The 20954-nt window shown below is 50.3% G+C and overlaps 1 protein-coding gene and 1 long non-coding RNA gene across 2 annotated transcripts in view; both read right to left on the bottom strand.

The window, feature by feature from the left end:
* Nucleotides 1-20954, bottom strand: part of MED25 (mediator complex subunit 25) — a 51884-nt gene that overhangs the window by 18022 nt on the left and 12908 nt on the right. The window contains exons 6-15 of the mRNA XM_071420600.1: nucleotides 19136-19256; nucleotides 17302-17461; nucleotides 16310-16458; nucleotides 12866-12955; nucleotides 11442-11570; nucleotides 11268-11359; nucleotides 9331-9553; nucleotides 7017-7151; nucleotides 3327-3412; nucleotides 526-583 (exon numbers count right to left, since the gene is read on the bottom strand). Coding sequence (XP_071276701.1) covers nucleotides 526-583; nucleotides 3327-3412; nucleotides 7017-7151; nucleotides 9331-9553; nucleotides 11268-11359; nucleotides 11442-11570; nucleotides 12866-12955; nucleotides 16310-16458; nucleotides 17302-17461; nucleotides 19136-19256 — 1243 coding nt within the window. The remainder of the gene's footprint in view (nucleotides 1-525; nucleotides 584-3326; nucleotides 3413-7016; nucleotides 7152-9330; nucleotides 9554-11267; nucleotides 11360-11441; nucleotides 11571-12865; nucleotides 12956-16309; nucleotides 16459-17301; nucleotides 17462-19135; nucleotides 19257-20954) is intronic.
* LOC139586916 (uncharacterized) lies at nucleotides 7821-8975 on the bottom strand. Its single transcript, XR_011678059.1, has 2 exons — nucleotides 8773-8975; nucleotides 7821-8729 (listed from the first exon to the last, which is right to left on the bottom strand). It is a non-coding gene; the product is annotated as an uncharacterized lncRNA (long non-coding RNA).

Genomic DNA, 20954 nt, shown 5'->3' with positions numbered 1-20954 from the left:
AAAAACCCCAAATCCCACAAATCTCACCCCAAATCTCACCCCAAAAACCCCAAATCCCACCAAAAACCCCAAATCCCCACAAAAAAAACCCCTATAATCCCACAAAAAAAGGCCCCAAATCCCCCCCAAAAAAACCCAAATTCCCACAAAAAAGCCCCAAAATCCCACAAAAAAAGCCCCAAAATGCCACCAAAAAAAACCCCAGATCCCACAAATCCACCCCAAAATCCCAGAAAAAAGGCCCCAAATCTCACCAAAAAAAACCCCAAATCCCACAAATCTCACCCCAAAAACCCCAAATCCTTTAAAAAAACCCCTAAAATCCCACAAAAAAAGGCCCCAAATCCCCCCCAAAAAACCCAAATTCCCACAATCTCACCCCAAAATCCCACAAAAAAAGGCCCCAAATCCCACAAATCTCACCCCAAAAACCCCAAATCCCACAGAAAACCCCAAATCCCCCCCAAAAAACCCTAAAATCCCACAAAAAAGGCCCCAAATCTCCCCAAAACCCCAAATCCCCACCAGGAGCTGCTGTGGGATGAGCTGCATGATCAATTTTTGGGGCCACTGATCCGTTTTCCTGCAAAAAAAGGGAAAAAAAGGGGAAATTCAGGGGTTCCCCCATTCCAGCACCCCAAAATTCCAGCATGAGCCCAAAAATGCCCCAAAATTTGCCAAAATCCCCCAAATTTCCCCCAAAATCTCCTCCCACACCAATGAGTTTTTACCCCATTTTTCCACCCCAAAATGAGCCTAAAACCCCCAAAAATCCCCAAATTTATCCCAAATTTCCCCCTAATTCACCCCAAAGACCCCCAAGATCCCCTCAGGATCCCAAAACTGCCCCAAATTTGCCCAAAATGCCCCAAATTTCCCCCAAAATCTCCTCCCACTCCAGTGACTTTTACTCCTTTTTTCCACCCCAAAATGACCCCAAAAATCCCCAAATTTATCCCAAATTCCCCCTAATTCACCCCAAAGACCCCGAAGACCCCCTCAGGACCCCAAAAATGCCCCAAATTTGCCCAAATCCCCCAAATTTCCCCCAAAATCTCCTCAAAATCTCCTCCCACTCCAGTGACTTTTCCTCCTTTTTTCCACCCCAAAATGACCCCAAAAATGCCCAAATTTATCCCAAATTCCCCCTAATTCACCCAAAGACCCCCAAGACCCTCTCAGGATCCCAAAACTGCCCAAAATTTGCCCAAAATGCCCCAAAATTTGCCCAAAATCCCCCAAATTTTATCCAAATTCCCCTCCCACACCAATGATTTTTTACCACTTTTTTCCACCCCAAAATGACCCTGAAATCCCCCAAAAATCCCCAAATTTATCCCAAATTCCTCCTAATTTACCCCAAAGACCCCCAAGATCCCCTCAGGATCCCCAAAAATGCCCCAAATTTGCTCAAAATCCCCGAAATTTGCCCAAAATCCCCCAAATTTTCCCCAAATTTCCCCAAAAATCTCCTCCCACACCAATGAGTTTTTACCCCATTTTTCCACCCCAAAATGAGCCTAAAACCCCCAAAAATCCCCAAATTTATCCCAAATTTCCCCTAATTCATCCAAAGATCCCAAGGCCCTCTCAGGTTCCCCAAAAATGCCCCAAATTTGCCCAAAATCTCCCAAATTTCCCCCAAAATCTCCTCCCACTCCCGTGACTTTTACTCCTTTTTTTCCACCCAAAATGACCCCAAAAATCCCCAAATTTATCCCAAATTCCCCCTAATTTACCCCAAAGACCCCCAAGATCCCCTCAGGACCCCAAAACTGCCCAAAATTTGCCCAAAATGCCCCAAAATTTGCCCAAAATCCCCCAAATTTTATCCAAATTCCCCTCCCACACCAATGATTTTTTACCACTTTTTTCCACCCCAAAATGACCCTGAAATCCCCCAAAAATCCCCAAATTTATCCCAAATTCCTCCTAATTTACCCCAAAGACCCCCAAGATCCCCTCAGGATCCCCAAAAATGCCCCAAATTTGCTCAAAATCCCCGAAATTTGCCAAAATCCCCCAAATTTTCGCCCAAATTTCCCCAAAAATCTCCTCCCACACCAATGAGTTTTTACCCATTTTCCACCCCAAAATGAGCCTAAAACCCCCAAAAATCCCCAAATTTATCCCAAATTCCTCCTAATTCATCCCAAAGACCCCCAAGATCCCCTCAGGATCCCAAAACTGCCCCAAATTTGCCCAAAATCCCCCAAATTTCCCCAAAAATCTCCTCAAAATCTCCTCCCACTCCAGTGACTTTTCCTCCTTTTTTCCACCCCAAAATGAGCCTAAAACTCCCAAAAATCCCAAATTTATCCCAAATTTCCCCTAATTTACCCCAAAGACCCCCAAGACCCCCTCAGGACCCCAAAAATGCCCCAATTTGCCCAAAATCCCTCAAATTTCCCCCAAAATCTCCTCAAAATCTCCTCCCACTCAGTGACTTTTCCTCCTTTTTTCCACCCCAAAATGACCCCAAAAATCCCAAATTTATCCCAAATTCCCCCTAATTCACCCCAAAGACCCCCAAGACCCTCTCAGGACCCCAAAAATGCCCCAAATTTGCCCAAAATCCCCAAATTTCCCCCCAAATCTCCTCAAAATCTCCTCCCACTCCCGTGACTTTTACTCCTTTTTTCCACCCCAAAATGAGCCTAAAACCCCCAAAAATCCCCACATTTATCCCAAATTCCCCCTAATTTACCCCAAAGACCCCCAAGACCCCCTCAGGACCCCAAAAATGCCCCAAATTTGCCCAAAATCTCCCAAATTTCCCCCAAAATCTCGAAAATCTCCTCCCACTCCAGTGACTTTTCCTCCTTTTTTCCACCCCAAAATGACCCCAAAAATCCCCAAATTTATCCCAAATTCCCCCTAATTTACCCCAAAGATCCCCAAGACCCCCTCAGGACCCCAAAAATGCCCCAAATTTGCCAAAATGCCCCAAATTTCCCCCAAAATCTCGAAAATCTCCTCCCACTCCAGTGACTTTTCCTCCTTTTTTCCACCCCAAAATGACCCCAAAAATGCCCAAATTTATCCCAAATTCCCCCTAATTTACCCCAAAGACCCCCAAGACACTCTCAGGATCCCAAAACTGCCCAAAATTTGCTCAAAATGCCCCAAATTTCCCCCAAAATCTCGAAAAATCTCCTCCCATTCCAGTGACTTTTCCTCCTTTTTTCCACCCCAAAATGACCCCAAAAATCCCCAAATTTATCCCAAATTCCCCCTAATTTACCCCAAAGATCCCCAAGACCCCCTCAGGATCCCAAAAATGCCCCAAATTTGCCCAAAATGCCCCGAATTTGCCCCAAACTCACAGATTCTCCCCAGCGTTGACGTAGACCTGGCAGGGCAGGGACCTCGTGAGCTTCGTGCTGGAATCCACCAGGGCAGGTTTGGGTTTCTGGGGGGGCAAATTTGGGGTCCCCAAAATTATTTTTGGGGGAATTTGGGGTCCTCAATGGGGTTTTGGAGGGGTCAGAGTAAAAAATTTGGGGTTTTGGGGGGGTTTTAAAGGAGTTTGGAGGCCAAAATTGTTGTTTTTGTTAGGACAGAAAAGGGAATTTTGGGGGTTGAAATTTTGTCAGAATCCCAAAAATTCCCCAGATTTCCCAAAAATTCCCCCCAGCACCCCAAAATCTCCTCCACAATCCCCCCAAAGACCCCAAAATCGCCCCAAAATCTGCCCAAATCCCCCCAGGACCCCCCAAAACTCCCCCAAATCCCCCCCAGATTTCCCCCAAATCGCCCCAAAACCTTCCTGAAACCCCAAAATCTCCTCAAATGTGCCCCAAAATCTCCCCAAAATGTCCCCCCCAAAATCCCCTAAAATTCCCCCTAAATCATCTCAGAACCCCAAAATCCCCCAAATTTCCCCAAAATCCCCCCAGGACCCCCCAGAAAACTCCAAGACCCCCAAAGTCCCTGAAAAAAATCCCCCCAAAAACCCCAAAATCCCCTTGAAAATCCCCCCAAAATCCCCCCAGGACCCCCCCAAAATCCCCCCAGCACCCCAAAATCTTCTCCACAATGCCCCACAAAGACCCCCAAAATCCCCCCAGGACCCCCCCAAAATCACCCCCCAAAGACCCCAAAACCCCCCTAGGACCCACCAGAATCCCCCCTAAATACCCCAAAACCCCCCCTAAAGACCCCAAAATCCCCTCAAAATCACCCCAAAATCTCCCCCAAAGACCCCAAAATCTCCCCCAAAGACCCCAAAATCCCCTCAAAATCACCCCAAAACCCCCCTAAACACCCCAAAATCCCCCCAGGACCCCCCAAAATCCTCCAAGGACCGCCCAAAGACCCCCAAAATGCCCCACAAATCCCCTCAAAAATCACCCCAAAATCCACCTAGGACCCCCCCAAACCCTCCCAAAGACCCCAAAATCCCCCCAGGACCCCCCAAAATCCCCCCCCAAAGACCTCCCAGCTCCCCAAAATCCCTGAAAAATTCCCCCAGGACCCCCCAAAGACCCCAAAATGCCCCCAAAATCCCCTCCAAAATCACCCCAAAATCCATCTAGGACCTCCCCAGGACCCCCCCCAAATCCCCCCAGGACCCCCCAAATTCCCCCCAAAGACCCCAAAATCCCCCAAGAACTCCCCAAAATCCCCCCAAAATCTCCTTCAAAATCCCCCTAGGACCCCCCAAAACTGCCCCAAATCCCCCCAGGACCCCCCAAAAGACCCCAAAATCTCCCCAGGACCACCCAAAGACCTCAAAATCCCCTCAAAAATCACCCCAAAATCCACCTAGGACCTCCCCAAAACCCCCCCAAAGACCCCAAAATCTCCCCCAAAATCCCCTCAGGACCGGCCAAAGGCCCCAAAATCCCCTCAAAAATCCCCCCAAAATCCACCTAGGACATCCCCAAAATCCCCCCAGGACCCCCCAAATTCCCCCCAAAAGACCCTAAAATCTCCCCCAAAATCCCCCCAGGATCCCCCAAAACTGCCCCAAAATACCCCAGGCCCACCCAAAGACCCCAAAATGCCCCCAAAATCCCCTCAAAAATCACCCCAAAATCCACCTAGGACCCCCCAAAGACCCTAAAACCTCCCCAAAATCTCCTCCGGACCCCCCAAAATCCCCTCAAAAATCACCCCAAAATCCATCTAGGACCTCCCCAGAATCCCCCCAGAATCCCCCCAGGACCCCCCAAAACTGCCCCGAAATCCCCCCAAAGACCCCCCAAGGACTCACCAGAATCCCCCCAGAACCCCCCAAAGACCCCAAAATGCCCCCAAAATCCCCTCAAAAATCCCCCCAAAACTGCCCCAAAATCCCCCCAGGACCCCCCAAATCCCCCCGGGAACCCCCCAAATTCCCCCCAAAATCCCCTCAGGACCCCTCAAAATCCCCCCCAAAGACCTCCCAGCTCCCCAAAATCCCCTCAAAATCACCCCAAAATCCACCTAGCACCAACCCAAATTCCCCCAAAAGACCCCAAAATCCCCCCAGGACTTGCCAGAATCCCCCCAGGACCCCCCAAATCCCCTCAAAAATCCCCCCAAAATCCACCTAGGACCACCCCAAAATGCCCCAAATCCCCCCAGGACCCCCCAAAACTGCCCCCAAATCCCCCCAAAATGCCCCCAGGAGTGCCCAAAGACCCCAAAATCCCCTCAAAAATCACCCCAAAATCCATCTAGGACCCCCCCAACCCCCCCCCAAAATCCCCCCAAAATGCCCCAAATTCCCCCGGGACCCCCCAAAATCCCCCCAGGACCCCCCAAAATCCCCCAGGCCCCCCCAAATTCCCCCCAAAATCCCCTGGGTCACCTCCTGCCACTCCAGGACCCCGCTCCAGGCCAGGACTTTGTTCCCCACCGATTGTTGGGGTGCGGCCGGGGGGGACCCCCCAAAATCCCCCCCAAAGATCCCAAAATCCCCCCAGGACCCCCCAAAAGACCCCAAAATGCCCCCAAAATCGCCTCAAAAATCACCCCAAAATCCACCTAGGACCTCCCCAAAACCCCCCCAGGATCCCCCAAATCTGCCCCAAAATCCCCCCAGGATCCCCCAAATTCCCCCCAAAAGACCCCAAAATCTCCCCCAAAATTTCCCCAGGACTGCCCAAAGACCCCAAAATCCCCTCAAAAATCCCCCCAAAATCCACCTAGGACCACCCCAAAAGACCCCAAAATCCCCCCAGGACCCCCCAAATCCCCTCAAAAATCCCCCCAAAATCCACCTAGGACCACCCCAAAATGCCCCAGGAGTGCCCATAGACCCCAAAATCCCCTCAAAAATCACCCCAAGATCCACCTAGGACCTCCCCAAAATCCCCCCAGGACCCCCCAAAACTGCCCCAAAGACCCCAAAATCCCCCCAGGACCCCCCAAAATCCCCAAAATCCCCCAGGACCCCCCAAAATCCCCTGGGTCACCTCCTGCCACTCGAGGACCCCGCTCCAGGCCAGGACTTTGTTCCCCACCGATTGTTGGGGTGCGGCCGGGGGGGACCCCCCAAAATCCCCCCCAAAGACCCCAAAATCCCCCCAAAATGCCCCCTAAAGATCCCAAAATCTCCCCCAAGATCCCCCCAGGACCCCCCAAAGACCCCAAAATCCCCTCAAAAATCCCCCCAAAATCCATCTAGGACCCCCCCAAATCCCCTCAGGACCCCCAAAATCCCCCCAGGACCCCCCCCAAAATCCCGCCAGGACCCCCCAAATCCCCTCAAAAATCACCCCAAAATCCACCTAGGACCCCCCAAAATCTCCTCCACAGTCCCCCCAAATCCCCCCAGGACCCCCCAAAGACCCCAAAATGCCTCCAAAATCCCCTCAAAAATCACCCCAAAATCCATCTAGGACCTCCCCAGGACCCCCCCCCAAAATCCCCCCAGGACCCCCCAAAATCCCCCCAGGACCGCCCAAAGACCCCAAAATGCCCCCCAAATCCCCTCAAAAACCACCCCAAAATCCACCTAGGACCCCCCCAAAATCCACCCCAAAGACCCCAAAATCCCCCAGGACCCCCCAAATCCCCTGGGTCACCTCCTGCCACTCGAGGACCCCGCTCCAGGCCAGGACTTTGTTCCCCACCGATTGTTGGGGTGCGGCCAGGGGGGGCCCCCCCAATTGCGGGGCCGAGTTCTGGGGGGGCACCGAGCTGGGGGGGCCCCCGCTGGCCTGGGGGAGGGGCAGAGAGAGGTCAGAGAGGGACCCCAAAAACCCCGGGGGGCCCCAAATTATTATAGGGGGGTACAGGGTAAAATAAGGAATTTTGGAAATGGAAAATGGGGGAAAAATTTGAGATAAAATGGGGGAAAAATTCGACTAAAAATGGGGGAAAAATTGGGGAAAAAATTGAGCTAAAATGGGGGAAAATTGACTTAAAATGGGGAAAATTTGATTTTAAATGGCGGAAAAATGGGGGAAAAATTTTGACTTAAAATGGGGGAAAATTGACTTAAAATGGGGAAAAAATTGAGCTAAAATGGGGAAAAAATTTGACTTAAAATGGGGAAAAATTGACATAAAATGGGGGAAAATTTGACTTAAAATGGGGAAAAAATTGACACATAATGGGGAAAAATTGGGGAAAACTTTGAGCTAAAATCGGGAAAAAAATTGACCTAAAATGGGGAAAAAATTTGACTTAAAACGGGGAAAATTTGACAGAAAATGGGGAAAAATTGGGGAAAACTTTGAGCTAAAATCGGGGAAAAATTGAGCTAAAATGAGAGAAAAAATTCACTTAAAATGGGGGAAAAATGGGGAAAAAATTGAGCGAAAATAGGGAAAACTTTGAGCTAAAATAGGGGGAAAATTGAGCTAAAATCGGGGAAAACTTTGAGGTAAAATGGGGGAAAAAATGGGAAAAAATTTGACTTAAAATGGGGGAAAATTGAGGACAAAATTGACCTAAAACAGGGGAAAATTTGACTTAAAATGGGGGAAAAAAATTGACCTAAAATGGGCGAAAAATTGACTTAAAATGGGGAAAAAAATGACTTAAAATGAGGAAAAAATTGACCTAAAACAGGGGAAAATTTGAGCTAAAATGGGGAAAAAATTGACCAAAAAATGGGAAAAAACCTGACTTAAAATGGCAAAAAATTGAGCTTAAATGGGGGGAAAATTGGGGAAAAAATTGAGCTAAAATGAGGAAAAAATTTGACTTAAAATGGGGAAAAATTGAACTAAAATCGGGAAAAAAAATTGAGCTAAAATGGGGAAAAAATTGACCAAAAATGGGGAAAACATTGACCTAAAACGAGGAAAACTTTGAGCTAAAATGGGGGAAAAATTGAGCTAAAATGGGGGAAAAATGGGGAAAAAATTGAGTTAAAATGGGGAAAACTTTGAGCTAAAATGAGGAAAAAATTTGACTTAAAATGGGGAAAAAATTGACCAAAAACGGGGAAAAAATTGACCTAAAATGGGGGAAAATTGAGCAAAAATCGGGGAAAACTTTGAGGTAAAATGGGGGAAAAAATGGGAAAAAATTTGACTTAAAATGGGGGAAAATTTTTCATTTAAAACGGGGAAAACTTTGAGCTAAAATGGGGGGAAAATTTGACTTAAAATGGGAAAAAATTGACACAAAATGGGAAAGAAATTGACACAAAATGGGATTAAAATTAAAAAAATGACATTTAACCTCAAAAAAATGAAATTTAGGCCCCAAAAATTTCAAATTTTCCCTCCCAAAATGAAACTTAACCCCCCAAAATCAAATTTCACCCTCCCAAAATGACATTTAACCTCAAAATAATGAAATTTTACCCTCCCAAAAATCAAATTTTACCCCCCAAAATGAAATTTTACCCTCAAAAAATGAAATTTTACCTTCCCAAAAATCAGATTTTACCCCCAAAATCAAACTTAACCCCCCGAAAATCAAACTTAACCCCCCCAAATCAAATTTCCCCCTCCCAAAATGAGATTTAACCTCAAAAAATGAAATTTTACCGTTCCCCAAATGAAATATTACCCCAAAATATTGAAATTTCCCCCTCCCCAAATGCCATTTAACCCCCCCAAAATGCCATTTAACCCCCAAAAAAAGGAAATTTCCCCCTCCCCAAATGAGATTTAACCCTCCGAAAATGAAATTTTCCCCTCCCAAAATGACATTTTACCCCCCCCAAAAATCAGATTTTACCCCCAAAATTTCAAATTTTCCCTCCCAAAATGCCATTTAACCCCCAAAAAATGAAATTTCACCCTCCCAAAATGAAATTTTACCTCAAAAAAACCAAATTTTCCTCTCCCAAAATGAAATTTTACCCCAAAAAAAGGAAATTTCCGCTCCCCAAGGAGATTTAACCCCTCACACCCCGAGCCCCCCCCCCCCCCCACTCACCAAGGCCGCGGCTCCGGGGGGGGCGGGGCCAGGGGCGGGGCCTGGCGCGGGGGGCGGGGCCGGGAGCAGCCCCGGCCCGGGGGGGGCCCCGGGGGGGCCGTGGGGGGGCAGCTTGGGCCCGGGGGGGGGGGAGGGGAGCGAGGGAGGAACCGGGGGGGGGGAGGGGCTGGGAGGGCGGGGCTTGGCTGAAGGGGGGGGGGGTTGAGGGGGGGCAGGGAGGGGACTGGGGGGGAAGTGAAGAAAATTAAATTAAAATGAAATGAAATGGAATGAAATAAAAATAAAAATAAAAATAAAATGAAATGAAATAAATAAAATTAAATTAAATTAAATTAAATTTTAAAAAATAAAATAAAATAAATTAAAAAAAAATAAAATAAAATATAGAATAAAATGAAATGAAATGAAATGAAATAAAATAAAGAATAGAATAAAATAAAATAAAATGAAATAAAATAAAATAAGAAATAAAATAAAATGTAATAAAAATAAAAAAAATGAAATAAAATGAAATAAAGTAAAATAAAATATAAAATAAAATAAAATGAAATAAAGTAAAATAAAATAAAATATAAAATAAAATGAAATGAAACAAAATAAAATAAAAAAAAGAAAAAAAATGAAATGAAATAAAATAAATAAATAAAATGAAATAAAGTAAAATGTAAAATACAATAAAATCAAATAAAATTGAATAAATAAAATAAAATGTAGACCCCCCCAAAATTAACGCCCCCCCCGTTAAATTAAACCCCCCAAAAAATTCAGGACCCCCCCCCTCATTAAAACCCCCCCAATTAATTAAACCCCCCCAATTAAGGATACCCCAATTAACCCCATCCTGCAATACCCCCAACAGCCACCAGATGGCAGCACCACCTCCCCAACCCTCCCTGCGCCCCCTCCCCAAATTTTGGGGTTCCCTTTGTGTCAAACCCCCCAAAATCACCCCCTCCTCAAATTAAGGACCCCCAATAATTAACCCCCCTTAATTAAGCACCCTCCAATTAAGGAACCCCACAATTAACCCCGTCCTGCAATACCCCCAACAACCACCAGATGGCAGCGCCCCCTCCCCAACCCTTCCTGTGCCCCCTCCCCAAATTCCAGCGCCCCGTCCCCAAATTTTGGGGTTCCCTTTGTGGCAAACCCCCCAAAATCACCCCCCCTCCAATTAGGGACCCCCCTAATTAACCCTCCCTAATTAAAACCCCCTAATTAAACCCCCCTTCCCAATTAACCCCATCCTGCAATTCCCCCCACAACCCCCAGATGGCAGCACCCCCCCCTCCCCAAATTCCAGCGCCCCCTCCCCAAATTTTGGGGTTCCCTTTGTGGCAAACCCCACCCCCCAAATTCAGGACCCCCTAATTAACCCCCCCCAATTAAACTCCCTCTAATTAAGGATACCCCAATTAACCCCTCCTGCAATACCCCCCAAAACCACCAGATGGCAGCACCCCCTCCCCAACCCTTCCCACGCCCCCTCCCCAAATTTTGGGGTTCCCTTTGTGGCAAAACCCCCAAAATCGACCCCCCTAATTAACCCTCCCTAATTAAACCCCCCTCCCAATTAACCCCATCCTGCAATACCCCCAACAACCCCCAGATGGCAGCACCCCCTCCCCAACCCTTCCCATGCCCCTTCCCCAAATTCCAACGCCCCCTCCCCAAATTTTGGGGTTCCCTTTGTGGGTAACCCGACCCCCTAATTAACCCCTCCCCAATTAAGGATCCCCCCAATTAAACTCCCTCTAATTAAGGATACCCCAATTAACCCCTCCTGCAATACCCCCCACAACCACCAGATGGCAGCACCCCCTCCCCAAATTCCTGCGCCCCCTCCCCAAATTTTGGGGTTCCCTCCCCAAATTTTGGGGTTCCCTGGATTTGGGGGGACCCGGGGGGGGGCCCAGGGGGGGTCCCCCAAAACTCACAGCGCCCCGCGAGGCTCTTCTGGTTCTTGGCAGCCTCCACGGCCGACTGAGCCGCGGCCTGGGCGGCGTTCAGAGCTCCGGGGGGGGGGCACCTTTGGATTTTTGGGGGGGTCAGAAAGGTTTTGGAGACCCCCCTGACCCCCCTAAAATCACCCCCAAAATGTTGGGGGTTACCTGGTAAGGTTGAGGTCCCGGTGGGGGCGGCTGGGGGGGGCGCTGGGGGCAGTTGGGGGGCGCTGGGGGGCAGCTGGGGGGGGGCCACGGTGGTTTTGGGGGGCAGGGAGGAGGAGCCGCTGGTGCTGCCTGCGGGGAGGGGGGGAGGACATTAAAAAAAAGGGGGTTGGGGACACCCCGGGTATGAGGGGACCCCAAAATTAGCGTGGGGAAGGGGGGGAATGGCAGCAGGATTGAGGGATGTAACCAAAATGGAGCAAATTCCACCCAAAATGGCCCAAATTTGCCCCAAAATCCCCCCCAAAATGGCCCCAAATTCCACCCAAAATGGCCCCAATTTGCCCCAAAATCCCCCCCAAAATGGCCCCAAATTCCACCCAAAATGGCCCCAATTTGCCCCAAAATCCCCCCCAAAATGGCCCCAATTTGCCCCAAAATTCCCCCCAAAATGGCTCCAAATTCCAATCAAAATGGTCACAAAATTCCACCCAAAATGGTCCCAAATTCCTCCCAAAATGGCTCCAAATTCCACCCAAAATTCCCCCCAAAATGGCCCCAAATTCCACCCAAAATTCCCCCCAAAATGGCCCCAAATTCCAATCAAAATGGCCACAAAATTCCACCCAAAATTTTCACAAATTTCTCCTAAAATCCACCCAAAATAGCCCCAAATTTGCCCTAAAATGGCCCCAAATTCCTCCCGAAATGGCCCCAAAATTCCACCCCAAAATGGCCCCAAATTTGCCCTAAAATGGCCCCAAATTCCACCCCAATGTCCACAATTCCCCCAACGTCCCCCATGTCCCCAAATGTCCCCAATCCCTTCAATGTCCCCATTGACCCCCAAAGCCCCAAATCCTCTCAATGTCCCCATTGTCCCCAATCCCCCATAATGTCCCCAGTGTCACCAAAGGCCCCAAAGCCCCCATTGTCCCCAGGATGTCCCCATTGTCCCCTGGCAGTGCCACCCCCCTGACCAGCACCATGTGCCGCGGGTCCTGCCCCCATTGACCCCAATGTCCCCAATCCCCCCAATGTCCCCATTGTCCCCATTGACCCCAATGCCCCCAATGTCCCCAACCTCCTCAATGTCCCCATTGTCTCCATTGTCCCCATTGTCCCCAAATCCCCCCAATGTCCCCAATCCCCCCATTGATCCCAATGTTCCCAATGATCCCAAATGCCCCCAATGTCCCCAATCCCCCCATTGACCCCAATGTCCCCAATGTCCCCATTGACCCCAATCCCCCCAATCCCCACAATGTCCCCAATCCCCCCAATCCCCCCAATCTCCCCATTGTCATCAATGTCCCCATTGACCCCAATGTCCCCAATGTCCCCATTGACCCCAATGTCCCCAAATCCCCCCATTGTCCCCAATGTCCCCATTGTCCCCAATCCCCCCAGGATGTCCCCATTGTCACCTGGCAGTGCCACCCCCCTGACCAGCACCATGTGCCGCGGGTCCTGCCCCCATTGACCCCAATGTCCCCAATCCCCCCAATGTCCCCAATCTCCCCAATGTCCCAAATCCCCCCATTGTCCCCAAATCCCCCCATTGTCCCCAATCCCCCCCAATGTCCCCCATTCCCCCAATGTCCCCATTGTCCCCAATCCCCCATAATGTCCCCAGTGTCACCAAAGGCCCCAAAGCCCCCATTGTCCCCAGGATGTCCCCGCTGTCACCTGGCAGTGCCACCCCCCTGACCAGCACCATGTGCCGCGGGTCCTGCCCCCATTGACCCCAATGTCCCCAATCCCCTCAATGTCCCCAATGTCCCCATTGACCCCAATGCCCCCAATGTCCCCAACCTCCTCAATGTCCCCATTGTCTCCATTGTCCCCATTGTCCCCAAATCCCCCCAATGTCCCCAATCCCCCCATTGATCCCAATGCTCCCAATGATCCCAAATCCCCCCAATGTCCCCATTGTCCCCAATCCCCCCAAAGCCCTCAATCCCCCAATTGTCTCCATTGACCCCAATGTCCCCAATCCCCCCAATGTCCCCATTGTCCCCAATGTCCCCATTGTCACCTGGCAGTGCCACCCCCCTGACCAGCACCATGTGCTGCGGGTCCTGCCCCCATTGACCCCAATCCCCCCAGTGTCCCCAACCTCCTCAATGTCCCCAAATCCCCCCAATGTCCCCAACCTCCTCAATGTCCCCATTGACCCCAATGTCCCCAATGTCCCCAATCCCCCCATTGACCCCAATGTCCCCATTGTCCCCTCTGTCACCTGGCAGTGCCACCCCCCTGACCAGCACCATGTGCCGCAGGTCCTGTCCCCAATGTCCCCAGGATGTCCCCGCTGTCACCTGGCAGTGCCACCCCCCTGACCAGCACCATGTGCTGCAGGTCCTGCCCCCATTGACCCCAATGTCCCCAATGTCCCCAATCCCCCCAGTGTCCCCAATGTCCCCAATCCCCCCAATGTCCCCATTGTCACCTGGCAGTGCCACCCCCCTGACCAGCACCATGTGCCGTGGGTCCTGCCCCCATTGACCCCAATGTCCCCAATCCCCTCAATGTCCCCATTGTCCCCAATGTCCCAAATGTCCCCAGTCCCCCCATTGACCCCAATGTCCCCAATGTCCCCATTGACCCCAATCCCCCCAATCCCCCCAATGTCCCCAATCCCCCCAATGTCCCCATTGACCCCAATGTCCCCAGTGTCCCCATTGTCACCTGGCAGTGCCACCCCCCTGACCAGCACCATGTGCTGCGGGTCCTGGCCCCAATGTCCCCAATCCCCCCATTGACCCCAATGTCCCCATTGACCCCAATGTCCCCAATGTCCCCAATGTCCCCAATCCCCCCATTGTCCCCATTGTCACCTGGCAGTGCCACCCCCCTGACCAGCACCATGTGCTGCGGGTCCTGGCCCCATTGACCCCAATGTCCCCAATGTCCCCAATGTCCCCAATGTCCCCATTGACCCCAATGTCCCCAATCCCCCCAGTGTCCCCAATCCCCTCAATGTCCCCATTGTCCCCAATGTCCCAAATCATCCCAATGTCCCCAAATCCCCCCATTGTCCCCCAATCCCCCCCAATGTCCCCATTGACCCCAATGTCCCCATTGACCCCAATCCCCCCAATGTCCCCAGGATGTCCCCATTGTCCCCATTGTCCCCTGGCAGTGCCACCCCCCTGACCAGCACCATGTGCCGCGGGTCCTGCCCCCATTGACCCCAATGTCCCCAATCCCCCCAATGTCCCCATTGTCCCCATTGACCCCAATGCCCCCAATGTCCCCAACCTCCTCAATGTCCCCATTGTCTCCATTGTCCCCATTGTCCCCAAATCCCCCCAATGTCCCCAATCCCCCCATTGATCCCAATGTTCCCAATGATCCCAAATGCCCCCAATGTCCCCAATCCCCCCATTGACCCCAATGTCCCCAATGTCCCCATTGACCCCAATCCCCCCAATCCCCACAATGTCCCCAATCCCCCCAATCCCCCCAATCTCCCCATTGTCATCAATGTCCCCATTGACCCCAATGTCCCCAATGTCCCCATTGACCCCAATGTCCCCAAATCCCCCCATTGTCCCCAATGTCCCCATTGTCCCCAATCCCCCCAGGATGTCCCCATTGTCACCTGGCAGTGCCACCCCCCTGACCAGCACCATGTGCCGCGGGTCCTGCCCCCATTGACCCCAATGTCCCCAATCCCCCCAATGTCCCCAATCTCCCCAATGTCCCAAATCCCCCCATTGTCCCCAAATCCCCCCATTGTCCCCAATCCCCCCCAATGTCCCCCATTCCCCCAATGTCCCCATTGTCCCCAATCCCCCATAATGTCCCCAGTGTCACCAAAGGCCCCAAAGCCCCCATTGTCCCCAGGATGTCCCCGCTGTCACCTGGCAGTGCCACCCCCCTGACCAGCACCATGTGCCGCGGGTCCTGCCCCCATTGACCCCAATGTCCCCAATCCCCTCAATGTCCCCAATGTCCCCATTGACCCCAATGCCCCCAATGTCCCCAACCTCCTCAATGTCCCCATTGTCTCCATTGTCCCCATTGTCCCCAAATCCCCCCAATGTCCCCAATCCCCCCATTGATCCCAATGCTCCCAATGATCCCAAATCCCCCCAATGTCCCCATTGTCCCCAATCCCCCCAAAGCCCTCAATCCCCCAATTGTCTCCATTGACCCCAATGTCCCCAATCCCCCCAATGTCCCCATTGTCCCCAATGTCCCCATTGTCACCTGGCAGTGCCACCCCCCTGACCAGCACCATGTGCTGCGGGTCCTGCCCCCATTGACCCCAATCCCCCCAGTGTCCCCAACCTCCTCAATGTCCCCAAATCCCCCCAATGTCCCCAACCTCCTCAATGTCCCCATTGACCCCAATGTCCCCAATGTCCCCAATCCCCCCATTGACCCCAATGTCCCCATTGTCCCCTCTGTCACCTGGCAGTGCCACCCCCCTGACCAGCACCATGTGCCGCAGGTCCTGTCCCCAATGTCCCCAGGATGTCCCCGCTGTCACCTGGCAGTGCCACCCCCCTGACCAGCACCATGTGCTGCAGGTCCTGCCCCCATTGACCCCAATGTCCCCAATGTCCCCAATCCCCCCAGTGTCCCCAATGTCCCCAATCCCCCCAATGTCCCCATTGTCACCTGGCAGTGCCACCCCCCTGACCAGCACCATGTGCCGTGGGTCCTGCCCCCATTGACCCCAATGTCCCCAATCCCCTCAATGTCCCCATTGTCCCCAATGTCCCAAATGTCCCCAGTCCCCCCATTGACCCCAATGTCCCCAATGTCCCCATTGACCCCAATCCCCCCAATCCCCCCAATGTCCCCAATCCCCCCAATGTCCCCATTGACCCCAATGTCCCCAGTGTCCCCATTGTCACCTGGCAGTGCCACCCCCCTGACCAGCACCATGTGCTGCGGGTCCTGGCCCCAATGTCCCCAATCCCCCCATTGACCCCAATGTCCCCATTGACCCCAATGTCCCCAATGTCCCCAATGTCCCCAATCCCCCCATTGTCCCCATTGTCACCTGGCAGTGCCACCCCCCTGACCAGCACCATGTGCTGCGGGTCCTGGCCCCATTGACCCCAATGTCCCCAATGTCCCCAATGTCCCCAATGTCCCCATTGACCCCAATGTCCCCAATCCCCCCAGTGTCCCCAATCCCCTCAATGTCCCCATTGTCCCCAATGTCCCAAATCATCCCAATGTCCCCAAATCCCCCCATTGTCCCCAATCCCCCCCAATGTCCCCATTGACCCCAATGTCCCCATTGACCCCAATCCCCCCAATGTCCCCAGGATGTCCCCATTGTCCCCATTGTCCCCTGGCAGTGCCACCCCCCTGACCAGCACCATGTGCCGCGGGTCCTGCCCCCATTGACCCCAATGTCCCCAATCCCCCCAATGTCCCCATTGTCCCCATTGACCCCAATGCCCCCAATGTCCCCAACCTCCTCAATGTCCCCATTGTCTCCATTGTCCCCAATGATCCCAAATGCCCCCAATGTCCCCAATCCCCCCATTGATCCCAATGTTCCCAATGATCCCAAATGCCCCCAATGTCCCCAATCCCCCCATTGACCCCAATGTCCCCAATCCCCCCAATGTCCCCATTGACCCCAATGTCCCCATTGACCCCAATCCCCCCAATGTCCCCAGGATGTCCCCAATGTCCCCATTGTCACCTGGCAGTGCCACCCCCCTGACCAGCACCATGTGCCGCGGGTCCTGCCCCCATTGACCCCAATGTCCCCAAATCCCCCCAATTCCCCCAATGTCCCCATTGACCCCAATGTCCCCAATCCCCCCATTGTCCCCAATGTCCCCAATGTCCCCAATGTCCCCAATCCCCCCATTGTCCCCATTGTCACCTGGCAGTGCCACCCCCCTGACCAGCACCATGTGCCGCGGGTCCTGCCCGCACTCCTTGCCCTGGGGGGGCTCCAGGCTGCCGGGGGGGGCTCCCTTCTCAAACAGGGCCCTGAGCGCCGGCAGCTTCCGGGGGGACACCACGGAGAAATGGATCCCACGCTGGGGGGGACACACAGAGAGAACAGGGAGAAAATGGCAAAATATGGCACAGAAATAGCCCAAAAATGCTGAAAAGTAGTTAAAAAAAAAATCCCCAAAAAACCCCCCCAAAAATCACAAAAATACCCCCAAAAATGCCTAAAAATAATTTAAAAAAAATCCCTAAAGAAAAGTTCCACCCTAAAAAAAAACCACAAAAAACCCCCACCAAAAATCACAAAAATACCCCAAAAAATATGCCTAAAAAATAATTAAAAAAAAAACACACCAGAAATCACAAAAATACCCCCAAAAATGCCGAAAAATAATTTTAAAAAAATCCCGAAGAAAAGTTCCCCTTAAAAAAACCACCCCATCAAAAACCACAAAAATACCCCCCAAAAAATCCCTAAAAAATAATTTTAAAAAACAAAAAAAAAACCCCACCAAAACCCACAAAAATACCCCAAAAATGCCTAAAAAATAATTTTAAAAAAATCCCCAAAAGAAAAGTTCCCCCCTAAAAAAAACACCCCATCAAAAACCACAAAAATACCCCCCAAAAAATCCCTAAAAAATAATTTTAAAAAACAAAAAAAAAAACCACCAAAAATCACAAAAATACCCCAAAAAATCCCTAAAAAATAATTTTAAAAAACCCACCAAAAATCACAAAAATACCCCAAAAATGCCTAAAAAATAATTTAAAAAAAATCCCCAAAAGAAAAATTCCCCCCTAAAAAAACCCAAAAAAAATCCCACCAAAAATCACAAAAATACCCCAAAAAATGTCTAAAAAATAATTAAAAAAAAAAACCCAAAAGAAAGATGCCCCCCAAAAAAATCCCACCAAAAATCACAAAAAATCCCTAAAAAATAATTTTCAAAAAAATCCCAAAGAAAAGTTCCCAGTAAAAAAACACCCCATCAAAAATCACAAAAATACCCCAAAAAATCCTCCCCAAAAAAACCCCAAATCCTCCCAAACAAAACCCCAAAAATCCTCGCCAAAGAAACCCCAACTCCTCCCAAAAAAACCCCAAAATAAAGCCCAAAACAACTCAAAAAAACCTCAAAAAAACCCCAAATCCTCCCCAAAAAACCCCAAATCCTCCCAAACAAAACCCCAAAAACCCCAAAATAAAGCCCAAAACAACTCAAAAAAAACCCCAAATCCTCCCCAAAAAACCCCCAAATCCTCCCCAAAAAACCCCCAAATCCTCCCCAAAAATCCCCAACTCCTCACCAAAGAAACCCCAACTCCTCCCAAAAAAAACCCCAATAAAACCCAAATAAAGCCCAAAACAACTCAAAAAAACCTCAAAAAGCCCCAAAAAAACCCCAAAAAACCCCAAATCCTCCCAAACAAAACCCCAAAAACCCCAAAATAAAGCCCAAAACAACTCAAAAAAACCCCAAATCCTCCCCAAAAAACCCCCAAATCCTCCCAAACAAAACCCCAAAAACCCCAAAATAAAGCCCAAAACAACTCAAAAAAACCCCCAAATCCTCCCCAAAAAACCCCAACTCCTCCCAAAAGAAACCCAAATAAAGCCCAAAACAACTCAAAAAAACCTCAAAAAAACCCCAAATCCTCCCCAAAAAGACCCCAAAAAACCCCAAATCCTCTGCCAAGCCCCATTTTTGCCCAAATCTGCCCAAATTTGCCCAAAATCCCTGGATTTTGCCCCAAACCTCGGCGATCCTCTGCACCAGGCTCTCGGTGCTGTAGCCGGAGTAGGTGGTGCTCTCGACGGCGGGCAGCAGGTACGGGGGGGAGTTACAGATCAGCACACAAACCTTGTGGGTCTGGCCTCTGTGGGGTTTGGGGGCACAGCCCCAGAACAGGCCCAAAAGGGTCCCAAAAGGGTCCCAAAAGTGTCCCAAAACAGCCCCAAAACTGTCCCAAAAACTGTCCCAGAACAGGCCCAAAAGGGTCCCAAAAGGGTCCCAAAAGTGTCCCAGAACAGGCCCAAAAGGGTCCCAAAAGTGTCCCAAAAACAGCCCCAAAAGTGTCCCAAAAGTGTCCCAAAAGTGTCCCAAAAACTGTCTCAGAACAGTCCCAAAACTGTCCCAAAATAGCCCCAGAAACAGCCCCAAAACTGTCCCAAAAACTGTCCCAAATTCCCACAAAATATCCCCAAAAACAGCCCCAAACTAGCCCCAGAACAGTCCCAAAAGTGTCCCAAAAGTGTCCCAAAATAGCCCTAAAACAGCCCCAAAATAGCCCCAAAACTGCCCCAGAAACAGCCCCAAAACTGTCCCAAAACTGCCCCAGAAACGGTCCCAAAACTGCCCCAGAAACAGCCCCAAAACAGCCCCAAATTCCTACAAAATATCCCCAAAAACAGCCCAAAAACTGTCCCAAAACTGTCCCAAAATAGCCCCAGAAACTGTCCCAAATTCCTACAAAATATCCCCAAAACAGCCCCAAACCAGCACCGAAACAGCCCCAGAACAGTCCCAAAACTGTCCCAGAAACAGCCCCAGAACTGTCCCAAAACTGTCCCAAAAACTGTCCCAAAACTGTCCCAAAATTGCCCAAAAACTGTCCCAAAACTGTCCCAGAAACTGTCCCAAAACGGTCCCAAAACTGTCCCAAAAACTGTCCCAAAACTGACCCAAAACAGCACCAAAACTGCCCCAAATTCCTACAAAATATCCCCAAAACAGCCCCAAAACCGCCCCAAAACAGCCCCAAAAACAGCCCCAGAAACTGTCCCAAAACAGCCCTAAAACAGCCCCACAACAGCACCAAAAACAGCCCCAAACCAGCCCCAAACCAGCTCCAAATTCCTACAAAATATCCCCAAAACAGCCCCAAACCAGCCCCAAGACAGCACCAAAAACTGTCCCAAAACAGCCCCAAAACAGCCCCAGAAACCAGCCCCAAATTCCTACAAACTGTCCCAAAACAGCCCCAAAACAGCCCCAAACCAGCCCCAAAACTGTCCCAAATTCCTACAAAATATCCCCAAAAACAGCCCCAAACCAGGCCCAAAACACGCCCCAAAACAGCCCTAAAACAGCCCCAAAACAGCCCCAAAACCGCCCCAAAACCAGCCCCAAAACAGCCCCAGAAACTGTCCCAAATTCCTACAAAATATCCCCAAAACCAGCCCCAAACCAGCCCCAGACATTGGCCCAAATTCCTACAAAATTCCCCAAAAAAATCCCAAAATATCCCCAGAAATGGGCCCAAATTCCTAAAAAATTCCCAAAAAAAAAATCCCCCAAAAAATCCCAAAACCAGCCCAAAATATCCCCAAGATATCCCCAGACATTGGCCCAAATTCCTAAAAAAAATCCCAATAAAAATCCCCCCAAAAACTCCAAAAAAACTCCAAAAAATCCCCTAAAAACTCCAAAAAATCCCAAATTTTCCCCCAAACCCCCCCCAAATCCCCCTCAAAAAAAACCCCCAAATCCCTCCCAGACCCCAAAAAGCCCCAAAAAGCCCCAAAAATCCCAAAATTCCCCAATTTTCTCCCATTTGCTCCCTCATTTTCTTGAA

The sequence above is a fragment of the Agelaius tricolor genome, unplaced genomic scaffold (genome assembly GCF_023055355.1).
Source record: "Agelaius tricolor isolate 1412-34295 unplaced genomic scaffold, bAgeTri1.0.p SCAF_152, whole genome shotgun sequence".
Taxonomy (NCBI): Eukaryota; Metazoa; Chordata; class Aves; order Passeriformes; family Icteridae; genus Agelaius; species Agelaius tricolor.
This window is presented reverse-complemented; position numbering and strand designations above follow the sequence as displayed.